This window comes from Phodopus roborovskii, unplaced genomic scaffold (genome assembly GCF_943737965.1).
Source record: "Phodopus roborovskii unplaced genomic scaffold, PHOROB, whole genome shotgun sequence".
Taxonomy (NCBI): domain Eukaryota; kingdom Metazoa; phylum Chordata; class Mammalia; order Rodentia; family Cricetidae; genus Phodopus; species Phodopus roborovskii.
Genome location: NW_026126541.1, coordinates 7,102,864 through 7,115,502, shown reverse-complemented (window position 1 = coordinate 7,115,502; position 12,639 = coordinate 7,102,864). Strand labels below are relative to the sequence as shown.

General features: G+C 50.1%; 1 protein-coding gene across 1 annotated transcript in view; it reads left to right on the top strand.

Annotated features, from left to right (window-relative positions):
* Window positions 1-12,639, top strand: part of Rbm20 (RNA binding motif protein 20) — a 182,646-nt gene that overhangs the window by 124,872 nt on the left and 45,135 nt on the right. The window contains exons 2-4 of the mRNA XM_051199632.1: window positions 7,926-9,018; window positions 10,906-10,967; window positions 12,285-12,376. Coding sequence (XP_051055589.1) covers window positions 7,926-9,018; window positions 10,906-10,967; window positions 12,285-12,376 — 1,247 coding nt within the window. The remainder of the gene's footprint in view (window positions 1-7,925; window positions 9,019-10,905; window positions 10,968-12,284; window positions 12,377-12,639) is intronic.

Here is a 12,639-nt window from a genome sequence, read left to right as displayed (position 1 = left end):
GCCTCCAAGCAAAGCTCCATTGTGATGCAATCATGTTGATAGGGTTGGCACGTGGTCGATCTGACTGGACCAGTGAGTTAACGCAGTTTACCCTGATCTCAGTGGCACTGAGTATCCAGGATTGGATACTTCCCAGGCAAAGGACTGTCTCCTAAAAGGAACATTCTGCAGTGTGCAGAGCACCCAGAGAGCACTTTACCTTTGCAGCCCTCAATGAGACAAGCGTAACTTTAAAAAGTAATAATAAATGGGTACTCTGTTTGGGAGGCTGAGGCAGGAGCATCACTGCCAATCTCTAACCTCACAGCCAGCGCCAACCAGGGCTAACGGCAAGACCCTGCCTCTAAGTAACTGCAGGAACAGCTGCACTGAGGTGCAGACAGGCGAGCCTCTCCCTTCTCACGGTCACATAGCTGATGAGAGACAGCTTGCGACTAGACCCACGATGCCTGATCCCTGTCCCTAGCCACACAGGCACTCACCGTGACCTTCTATCCCCACCTGGATGGGCAGAAAACCAAGAACCATCCCCGTTTCAATGAAGATCTTTTCCTTTTAGAAGAATGTTACTCAGAATTTGTTACTGTAACAAAAACGTTTGAGAGTGCCCCAGACCACGCTCCACCTTGTGGGGGCCTCTCCTCCTGAACTCCATTTCCAGTGGGCGGGACTGTGACTGTGACCGGGCTGTGGGTGGAGGAGAATTCTGTTTTCAGAACCTCCAGGGGCAGGCTTTGGCTGGCAGGAACTCATGCCAAAGTTGCTGTCCAGGTGCTGTCCCTGCAGTGATGTGCTAACCCTGATCCTTAGTCCTTGTGTTCAGTCCATTCCACCGAAGACACTGGTGGGAGCCCAAGAGTCAGTGTAGGCCTTGGAGAAGAGCCCGAGTGAGTTAAACGCGATCATTCAGCAGGGTGGCCTTCTTTAAGCATTGTTGCTGAGGAAGGCCTAGCTGTGTAGCCCAAGACTGGCTCTGAATCCCTGTGATTCACTTGCCTTAGTCTTCAAAGTTCTGGGTTACAGGGGCATGCCACCACATCCAGTCTGTAACATGAATGGGTTTTGGTTTTATTTTTATCTATCTGCATGGTGTGTATGTGAGAGAGAGTATGTCTGTGTGTGTGTGTGTGTGTATGTGTGAGTGTGTGTATGTGTGAGTGTGCAATGTGTGTGTATGTTTATGTGTATATGTATGTGTGTATATTTATTGTATATGTGTATGTATGTATCTATGTGTGTGTATGTGTGTGCATATATGTGTGTGTGTATGTGTCTGTATGTATGTTTATGTGTGTATGTGTCTGTGTATATGTGTGTGTATGTATGTGTGTGTATATGTGTGTGTATGTGTGTGTATGTATGTGTGTATATGTGTGTGCATGTACATATGTGTGTGTGTGTGTGTGTTTACACACAGAGACACAAAGGGGGTGTGGAATCCCCTGGTGCTAGAGTTATAGGTGGTTGTGAGCTGCCTGACGTGGGTGCAGGGAACTGAACTACAGCCCTTTGCAAAAGTGGCAAACACTCTAGAGTGCTGAGCATCTTTCCAGACACAACGCTTTCTCTGCTGAACAAACCAAGGAAGTGCACTGGGAGAGTCTGAGTAGAGGCCAGCAGAGTGGGCTCGAGGACCCTGGGATCTTCCCTTGCTATCATTGCCCCATTTTGCCTTTGTTCTCCATCAGCCTCCCCTGAAGTGATATCAGGCTTAACAGTTTCCTCAGCAACTGGGCGTGGCCGTGAATCTCCATCCTGACATCACCAACAGGGTATCAGTGAGTGTCTGAGTGTCCTTTCGGTCTGTGTCCAGGAAAATGTGATGCTGGGGTCACCCCAGCCTGAGACACATTGCCTGGACACTGCGACTTCTGCCACAGAAAACCCTCAGGGGAAGATGTTAAGCAGCATCCCCTAATCTTACATCTTCTAACAGGCAGATGGAAGCCTGGGTCCCTGACCGCAGCTGATCATCCCCTACCTGGCACGCACTGCTAATGTGTCTCCACACCTGGCACTGGTGAACAAACCCAGGCCGTGTAAGCCCCTTGGTCGGCCTTTGCTTTCACTGGTTGAATTTCTTGGAAAGTGAAGTGTGAACCTGTCTGTCCTGAGCTTCCTCAGGTAAAGTGCATCATGCCGTTCTCAGAACGTCTTCTCCACTTAGTCTCCTCACCTGCAAGCTTTGCTCGGCTTCCGGCAGGTGCCAGACTCAATGGGCCGAAGGAACAAAGTTTCCAGGGCACATCTGGTCCTGTTGGAGAGCAGGATGGAGATTTCCAGCATCTCAACCCTCCCTCCCTCCTCCCTTCCCATCCTCCTCCCCTCCCTCCCTCATTTTCTCTCCCTCCCTCCTCCCCTCCCTCCTCCCTTCCTTCCTTCCCTCCTCCCCTCCCTCCCTCAATTCCTCCCTCCCTCCATCCTCCCCTCTCTCCCTCCCTCAATTCCTCCTTTCCTCCTCCCCTCCCTCCTCCCTTCCCTCCCTCAATTCCTCCCTCCCTCCCTCATTTCATCCCTTCCCCTTCTCTGTCCATCTCCCCTCCCTCCCTCCCCCTCCTCCCTCCCTGGTCCTTTCATTATATTATATGTGTGTTCTGAGACAGGGTCTCTGTATGTAGACCTGATTAACCTAGAAAAGCTATACAGAGCAGGCTGGCCTCAAGCTTAGCAATGGCCTCCTCTGCCTCTGGCTTCTCAGTGCTACGGTGATGGGCATGTGCCACCACACCTGCGTGCAGCCCATTGCTTCTGGCCACAGGCTGCCATGTCATTGCATCTTACTTGGACAATTATCTGGGACAACAGTCATGCTCTCTGGTGGGAAAAAGAAAGAGGTTGTCCATCCTCTTCACACGGTAGAGCTAACCCTCTACGGAAAGCTTTTCTTCAATGTCTCTACCTTCCAGCACTATGAGTTTAGATACTTTGCCTTTTTTTTTTCTCTCTCAAAGATTTATTTATTTATTTATTATGTATACAGTGTTCTGCTTGCCTGTAGGTCTGCAGCCCAGAAGAGGGCACTGGATCTCATTACAAATGGTTGTGAGCCACCATGTGGTTCCTGGGAATTGAACTCAAGACCTCTGAAGAGTAGCCAGTGCTCTTAACCCACTGAGCCGTCTCTCCAATCCTAGTTTGCCTTTATGTAATACTTTAGTTTGGAAAAACTTCAGGGAAACACTGCTTTAATTAATTTTTTTCCCTACCAGACTACTAGAGTTTTAAAATCTAATTATCCACTATGAATTCTTTCTATCAATTAGTGGCTCAGAGATAAACCTCAGGCTGGGGTCGGGGGGGGGGGGGGACACTCCCGAATCTCTTGGCAAGTCAGAGACTACACAGTCAGCTGCTTCTGTGAGTGAGGACCAGACTTAGGGAGGACAACTAATGGGCACCGTAGCTGTGGGCTGCGGGCTGCGGGCTGCGGCTGCGGGCTGCGTTGCATGGGAACCACCATGCTGGGCTCTGTGCTGCCCAGATTCCAGCTCTGCAGGGAATGGCTACAAACAGTGCAGCTGCACGAGGCAAGACGAGGCGTATCCAGACCTGTGCCACCCACTCTCTAGACAGGATCGCCCTTCACCATCGCCTCTGGAGAACTGGGGGGGGGCAGGGGGCAGGGGCAGGAGAGACCAGCTAGCCAGCTGTGGTGGCACACGCCTTTAATCCCAGCATTCAGGGGACAGTGGCAGGAGGATCTCTGTGAGTTCACAACCAGTCTAGTCTACATCCTGAGCTCCAGAACAGCCTGAACTACGTAGCGAGAGAAAGGAAAAGAAGAAGGAAGTACCAGCATCCTTGTATTTTCCCAGTTTAGTGGGAGCCTTGCGTGTGGAAACTACTCTGTGCCCCTCTGAGTGAAGGGGTGAGTCTTAAATCCGTGTGGGTAAACATAATCATTCACGAGTGAGGTGGGTAGCCCTGGGCTTAGTTAGGCTTTTCCAAGAGAAGGTCATTCTCCCAGGCACTGGAAGTTGAGTTGGAGGATCCTGGTTTCATTGAGGTTTTACCAGCAGCCACCTCTGGTGTGCTGGTAAACTTTTCTGTGTGGTGCTAAGGGGTTGATTGTGCTGGGTGCTAAAATCCTGCAGTTCTAAGCTTTCCCTGTCTGCTACTGTTCTAATGAGTGTGCCTCTTGGGACTCTCTTCAAACAGAGCAGTAAAACCTTGAAATAGACACTCCAAGAACACAGTTGGCATCCAAGTCCCAGCCTCCCTCCCTCCCTCCCTCCCTCCCTCCCTCCCTCCCTCCCTGCCTCCTTCCCTCCTCCCCTCCCTCCTTTCCTCCCTCCCTCCCTCCCTGCCTCCCTCCCTCCTCCTCCCTCCCTTTTGGGGCAGAAGACTCATGTACCCAGTGTATCTTCAAACTCAAGAACTCGATCCTCGCCTTCAGTCACCTGACCCTCCTCTCTCTACCTTTCAAGTGCTGGGCTTACAGGGGTGTGCATCCACCTAGCCGGACTAGGCTATTAACTCTTCAGGCTGCCACCACACCCCGCTTCTATAGCACAATTAGCCTTTTCCTCATCTAAGGTTTTGGTTTAAAGCGGATACTCCGAATGGATAATTTGTGTAACATCACTTCAGTGTGAAGTTGAATAAAGCTGGGCACAGGGAGAATTAGCAAGCTGGGAAGAGATCTGGTTCTTGGTCTGCTTGTGTGCCAAAATCTGAATGGTGAGGTCTGGTCTGGTTGTATGCCGGGGTATGGACGATGAGATTCTGTAGCCGTGCCCCTATCTGACTTGCAGACATGTTGCATGGCTGGCTTTACTTGTCAGGAGAGGGCTCTTTCTCAGATAGCCTTTTAACACCCAAGGGGAGAACTTCTAGCAAGAACTTGCTCCAGCCCAGAATTCAGGTCTAAAAACACAGCTGACTTCTCTGGGAAAAACAAAACCAACCTTGAGCTTCTCTGGTCATGGAAACCACATTGGCACCTCGTTAGCGCCTTGTTTGTAAGGACAGTCTGTGTGGAGGACAAGCCTGGGGGAGAGCTGGCCCTGTGTGGCCAGGTTTGGGGAAGCTGAGTCAGCCTTCTATGGGCTCAGCTACTCAGTAGCACACAAGTCATATCACTCATGGTGGGCATCCAGCCTTTCAGTAATTCTTGACGGTGTGAGCAGTTGTTAGCCCCTCCCACTCTGTGACTGCTGTGATTACAGTGGCTGTGGGCTCACCAGGGTTAGGTGCAAACAGCATCACTCCCCAGAGGGAAAAGACCCACAAAGCCATTAGCACCATCCCTCCTCTTCCCCTGCTTCAAAATGCAGTCCGCCTCAGAGCCCAGGCGCAGCTGCTAACTGGGTGTCTCTTGAAGAACTTGAAGGAAGTTTTTGATTCCTCACACAGAAGGGACAGCAAAGCAAAGTCTTTTCTTTTTTAATCTGGCTTGGCAGTGTGTGTTGTTCTTATACTCAAATGTGGGTGTGCTCAGGTCTGGGATCTCACTCCAGACAAAACAAGCACCCAGTGGGGGGGGTGTGCTGAGAGGGTCCCACTGTAATGAGGGTTGGGGTTGGGTCCCAGAGGCGTATCTCTCTCTCCTCAATGACAGTGAGAGTTCAGAGCTTTACAAAACTGAAATGGAAAAGACCTATTCTGTTCTTGAGAATGCAGCAATCTCACACAGGCCACGGGAGCGTCCCCGGGGTGAGCGGGGTGAGCAGGGTAAGCTCGGCAGTCTCTCCTCCCTCCTTCCTGGGGTCTCTCCACCTCCTCCACGGGAGGGATGGGGGAGGGGGCAGGTGTGTCTCACCTTGTTTGTCTCTCTTTTCCTGTCATCCCCACCCACCCCAGCCTCTTGGCCTCCCTCTCTCTCTCTTCCTCTCTCTCCTTCTCTCTCTTCCTCACTCTCTTTCTTCATCTCTTCCCCTCTCTCCCTCACTCTCTCCCTCTCTTCCTTCCTGTCTCTCTCTCTCTCTCCCTCTCTCTCTCCCCCTCTCTCCCTCTCTCTCCCCCTCTCTCCCTCTCTCTCCTTCCCCCTCTCTCTCTCCCTCTCTCTCCCCCCCTCTCTCCCTCTCTCTCCTTCCCCCTCTCTCTCTCTCTCCCCCTCTCCCTCTCTCTCCCCCTCTCTCTCCCTCTCTCTCCTCCCTCTGTCTCTCTCCCCTCTCCCTGCTTTATTAGCATTGAGCTTTTACTGCACACTGCTCCTGACACTGGAGACTGAAGTGTACCAGCTGTGCATTCCCTCCCAGCATCATCGTTATAAGTAGATCGTGCAGCCTGGCTGGTCCATGGATCCAGACTTCAGATTTCACAGCCCCAATCAGGTGTCTCAGAATTCCATTTCATTTGCATTTAGAACACATTTCCTGGTTGCACTCACTTCCCACAAGGGGAACTTAAGACCCAGAAAACATGGTTTACCCAAAAGCCTCAACAGTGGAAGCCACATATACCAGATTCTCTGGGAAAGTCTGTCCCATTCATAGACAAGTCCATTCTCGGTTTGCTCAGAAACAGTAGCCAACTGACACAGGCCACAGGAAAAACCCCTCCTCCCATCTCACAGATTCTGTGAAAACTGACCAACACTTACTACTTCAAATTGAGATTTTTTTTTTTTAATTTGTAAGTTTTTTGGTTGTTCCATGTACTACTTACGTGTAAAAGCTGTCTCATTGGGTCTAAACCGAGGGCCGGGATGAAAATGTATATCATACATGTGCAGCCAATATGCAGAGTTTCCAAGCCAAGGAGCATATGGATTTTCTCATCTAATTTAAGCGATAGTTTTTTGGAAGCAGTGACTTAGCCAAATTCAAGATGATGCTTATCAATGGCAATGATGAGCCCATCGTGGGAGAAGAGAGAAAGACCCAAGTGGTGGTTACCATCGGGGGTGATTTTTATTTATGTATGGAACAGAGTGAATCTCTACATCTGCATTGTTGTTGTTGTTATCATTATTGTTGTGGGAGCAGCATGGGCACGAGTCACAATGTACACGTGGAAGTCAGAGGACAAACTGTGAGAGTCACTTCTCCCCTCCCCCTCAGTGGGACCTGGGGATCGAACTCAGGCGGTCAGGCATGGTGGCAGAGGCCTTCCCTCCCTGTGCATCTCTCTAGCCCCGGGCACAACCTTTTGAATATCTTAAGTGTTTCCATATTAGTGTACACATTTTAAAAAGTACTTGAAAATGGTAACTTATGTCTCCCTGTTACTGACTTTCATTTTAACCACTAAATAATGTCAGAGGAACATTTTCAAATATCAAGTTTTGCCTTAGGATCTATTTTCACAATAGAATGATTGAGTCAGAAGCTATGACGGCAATGACCATGTATTGCAAACCGCCTTTATCAAAGATAAATGATACATTTCGTCTTTGTCTATGTGTTTTCTTTTGAGGCAGGATCTCACTAAGTAGCCCTGACTGGCCTGGAGCTTGCTATGTAGATCTGGCTAGCCTCAAGTTTGAGGCATCACCGTATCCTGGTATCCTACAGCTCTGAGCTACCTCATCTAGCTGAGATTATGTTTTTTTCTACCTTATTTCTCCATCATGGACTATGTTTTTAATTTTGGAGGTTTTGCTAGTCAAGTATTTGTTTTGTTTGTTTGTTTGTTTATTTATTTTTCAAGACAGGGTTTCTCTGTGGCTTTGGAGGCTGTCCTGGAACTAGCTCTTGTAGATCAGTCTGGTTTTGAACTCACAGAGATCTGCCTGCCTCTGCCTCCCGAGTGCTGGGATTAAAGGTGTGCGCCACCACTGCCTGGCAGCTAGTCAAGTATTTGTAATGGTTGCTTCCAACTACCAGAGGGACTGCCGTATAGCCTTTTCTGTTGGAGTTTTGGACATTTCCTAATGTGTGAGCAGTAGTTTGAGGATCTATGAAGAGGGGTCTTGTCTTCATGGGCAAAGGAGCCACTCACTGAAACCTATCGATGCATGTGAGCCTCTTGTCTCCTTACAGTGCCGCCAAGCTCCTGGACAAGAGCCCCTTCTCCGTCAGTAACCAGAACCCGCTGCTCCCTTCGCCAGCCAGCCTCCAGCTGGCCCAGCTACAGGCCCAGCTCACCCTCCATCGGCTGAAGCTGGCACAGACAGCGGTCACCAACAACACCGCAGCCGCCACGGTCCTGAATCAAGTCCTCTCCAAAGTGGCCATGTCCCAGCCTCTCTTCAACCAGCTGAGGCATCCCTCTGTGCTCACCACCCCACATGGCCCTGCTGGGGTTTCCCAACATGCCGCCACCATACCCAGTACCCGATTTCCTTCCAATGCAATCGCCTTTTCGCCACCTAGCCAGGCGCGAGGCCCCGGACCGTCTGTGAGCCTCCCCAGTCAGCCCTCCAATGCTGTGGTGGTACATCCCTTCAGTGGGGTGATGCCTCAGACCACTGCCCAGCCAGCCGTCATCCTGGGCCTTGGGAAGGCTGGGCCTGTACCAGCTACTGCAGGGTTCTATGAGTATAGCAAAGCCAACCCTAGCCAGACCTATGGTTCCGAAACGGAGGGCCAGCCTGGCTACTTGCCAGCCTCAGTCTCTGCCACAGCATCGGGTAGCGTGGCCTATGAAGGGCATTACAGCCACACAGGGCAAGATGGCCAAGCTGCCTTTTCTAAGGACTTCTATGGACCCAACGCCCAAGGGTCACACGTAGCAGGCGGATTTCCAGCCGAACAGGCTGGGGGTCTGAAAGGGGAGGTTGGTGGGCTGATGCAAGGTGCAGACAGTCAGTGGGAGAGCCCCCCTGGATTCTCTGGCCCAAACAAGCCTGATATTGCAGCAGGACCCAACTTGTGGCCCCCACCTGCCAGCCAGCCCTATGAGTTGTATGATCCCGAGGAGCCTACTTCAGACAGGACCCCTCCGGCCTTTGGAGTTCGGCTTAACAACAGCAAGCAGGGGTTGAGCTGCTCCCTGCGGCGGGCCAAGGAGGAGCAGGCCATGCTGACCATGAGGCCTCTGCAGGCTCATGAATTGAACGACTTCCACGGTGTGGCTCCACTCCAGCTGCCACACATCTGCAGCATCTGTGACAAGAAGGTGTTTGACTTGAAGGTGAGTTGCCCGGGGAAGACAGGGCCCTAAGGACTGACTCTGGGCACCTGGCCTTGCCATTATACACATTATCAAAATCACGGGTGAAGGATGTTAGTAAGTAAAACTACATTTATATAGTTAGTTAGACTAGAAATTTATGATTGATACATAAAAAAGAAACACTAGGAGTTTATAATTGATAAATATGAAAAAGAAAGAAACATTGTATACATTGGGTTTTGCTTTTGCTTTCCTGGTAGTTGAAAACACAATGTCACAATAGCCATGCCAACTTCCATAAGCTGTGGAAGGGAAATAGTCCTTGATCCATATTAGCATTCGCTCCCAACACTACATCAAAGGAAAGGGCTAGGCCAGAGGTTGTTGCTTCCAGCCTCAGGGTAAGCAATGGGAGCTCTCATTGCTGATGCCCAATGAGAAGGAATTTACTTTCTCTGGGGCCTTTTTGAGAATATAAAGCACCCAGAATATACTCTATATGTCAAGACTATACAGCAAATTCACAACAACAGATATTCTGGAGTCTGTATTTCTTGCAGACTTGACAAGTTTTCTCCATTGGAAGTTAATTCTGATGGAATGATACCTAGAATATTAATTGCTACCTCTGTAATCAACACTAAAAGCTCTCAGCAGTAGACCCGTAGGCATTTCAGAATTAAATCAGGGTCCTTTCCCTGCTTTAAGGCAGGTAGGAGATTTCTTCCCCTATACGGATGGAAAGGCAGAGGTCTCCTCCTTCCCTTTGAAGCCCTTTCTTCTTTGCACATTCCAGAAGCTACAGTTCCTTCCTTATATATGTTGTACTGAGTCTGGAAGAGGGAAAAGTGGAATTCTGGGTCAAGGGCAAAAGATCAATTCTCAGGCTAGACAAGCCATTAAAGAAGACTCCAAAATGCATCGTATGGCGGGAGAGATTCCTGAGACCCCCTCCCTGTCCCCATGCTTTGCACTGCCGTGAACAAGAACCCACACTGTAGAATGTTTGCCCCAGGGTACTGGTCATGCAATGAAATAATTCAAACCAGTGAGAAGGATGTAGCAGTTAACACATCTTAAACTCTTTCAACGTGTGGTAGGTAGTAACCGTATGAGGCAGTCGTGGGGGGGTGGTTTTTATTGTCCATTTATTGTATTTTGAGACTGGGTCTCCTTCAGCTGTGGCTGATCTTGGACCCATTATGTAGCTGAGGCTCTGCCTTCCTGAATTCTGGAGTTGTAGGCATGCACCTCCATGACCTGAAAAGGTCGATACCTTCTTTTCACTGATGGGAACATTTAGGCCCAGACATATGAGATGACTAGTGCAAGACCACCCAGCTAGAGAGTGACAAAGTAGAGATTCAGTCATGGCCAGCTGTCACACCAGCCCTCTCCCATCCTTCCCCAGAGCACAATACAGTTAGTTCCTCCTTAGTGGGAGTCACAGCACAGGGTGTCCTGCACTGCTGCTCAGGTCATGTCATCCAGATGTGTCTCTGTGACTTGAGTGACACACATCTTCCCATCTCTAGCGTGTACGCGGTGATGCCAGCAGGCGATGCAGGTCTTTGTCTCCGCAGGCCTTTTCTGAGGCTTTAGAACTCTACACCGCAGAGCAGGGAGAAGCTGGTGGCGTTCCTCTGTGGAGAGGAAGGGCGTGAGGTCAGAGATGGGTCCAAAGTCTCCCGAGAGGAGGCGAGGGAATCTGGCTTCAAGTCTGGGTAGCCATCCAAGATGGATACAGGGTTGACAGGACAGACTGGCAGTTGTAAAGCAGCAGCTGGGATGGGGAGGAGGAGAGAAATATGGGTCCAGGCCCTGGGTGCTCAGAGCTCCCTGCCTGGCTGGTAGTAACGACTGTTGTCCTCTGCCTCCCATTCTCTCTCTGGTCTTCTCATCTAGGACTGGGAGCTGCACGTGAAAGGGAAGTTGCATGCCCAGAAATGCCTGCTCTTCTCTGAAAGGTAAGTGCTGCCCAGATAGTCCTACATGTGTGCTCTGCCAGTGTTCCGTGAGGCCTGGGCCTGGGCACAGGGAAACTGCAGAGCATCCAGCAGGGGAGGAAGCCCCTGCCTCCAGAAGCATCCTTCTAATGTAAGCACACGAGTGCCCACTCCTGGTGTGAATGCCAAGCTGGAGGGAGGGGAGGAGTGTGCAAGTGTGACCGTGGCTCTTGGGCACAACTGGGCAAGGAGTCACTGAGGATGCCTCAGAGACGTGGCTGTATGGGGGAAGCTCACTGCTGCCAGACGGAACAGGGTTAGGAGTTGCGAAGGCTCTGCAGCTGTTGTGGACCTGGGGGATATCAAGTCTGAGCAGCACGGAGAGAGAGGGGAGAGAGGCTGGCAGGGCCAAGTCCCAGGTCCAACAATGAAGAGCAGACAACTATCTACAAGGCCTCCGGTTGTTCACAATAGCTAAAAAGGGAGGGCTTCTAGCAAGGAACTGCTAGACAAAGTGTGGACCGTCCACACAATGCAATGCTGCTTGGTCTTTAAAAGGAAGGAAATTCTGGCACACACAATTTTGAGCTGTCAAATTCCACTCCCTTGAGGTATTTTGGAAACTAGACAGGCTCGGGTTGGTGGGAACAGAGAGTAAGTATGTGTTTCCCAGGCAGGTTCAGCTTTCTAAGGCGAAGGGTTCTGTGGCTGGATCGGGGTGGGGGAATGGTCACGTAGCTGCACAGCTGATCTTAGAGCTGCAGAGCTGTGCCCTTAGACACGGTTACAGCCCCACAGCTCACGTGTAGTATGTAACCACGACTGATTAGAAAGGTTTACAAAGGCCCTCGCTTGTCTTTATTGTGGTTATCATTACCAGTTTACGATTAAGCAGCAGTGAGTACGTTACCATCCACCCCTCCCTCCCTACCGTAGCCCCTGGGGACCAATCTTCTCTGCTTATGGGTTTGCCTCTCACGGACATTTCATGTAAGTGAACTCCTATGGCATGTGGCCTTTCATGCCTGCCTTTTTAAACTTGCCACATTTAGGAGGCTTGCTTACCTCATTCTACGTAAACAATGTGCACTTTTTTATGTACCTAAAAACACACGAAGTATATCCACTGATCTTTTGGATGGACACAGGAGTCATTTCTACTTTGTGCCATGGTGGCAAAGGCAGTGAGCAGCCAAACATGAGTCTTTATTTATTTTATTAACACATGAGTATTGATTGCATGCATTTTTCAGCCTTTGGGTATTTTATATATAGCAGAATTTGGGGTCGTTTTTTGTTTAACTTCTTCAAGAAACTGATTGTCTGACTCTCCTCTAGTGCTGGCCTCCGGTGTATACTTGCTTCAGCAGAGGGGACACTGTGCGTCTCCCCAAACAGCACAGCCGGTTTTAACTCCACTGGAAATGAGGGTGAGTGGGAGGGGTCCTTCGACTGCAGTTTGTAATAGAATTATCAGCTCTCAGGTTTATATTCCACCGTTGAAATCCAGGACTTCCGGATATGAGCTTCCTGTGCATGCAGACAGGACTTCCTGGATATGAGCTTCCTGTGCATGCAGACAGAACTTCCTGGATATGAGCTTCCTGTGAATGCATAGACAGGACTTCCGGATATGAATTTCCTGTGCATGCAGACAGGACTTCCTGGATATGAGCTTCCTGTGCATGCACAG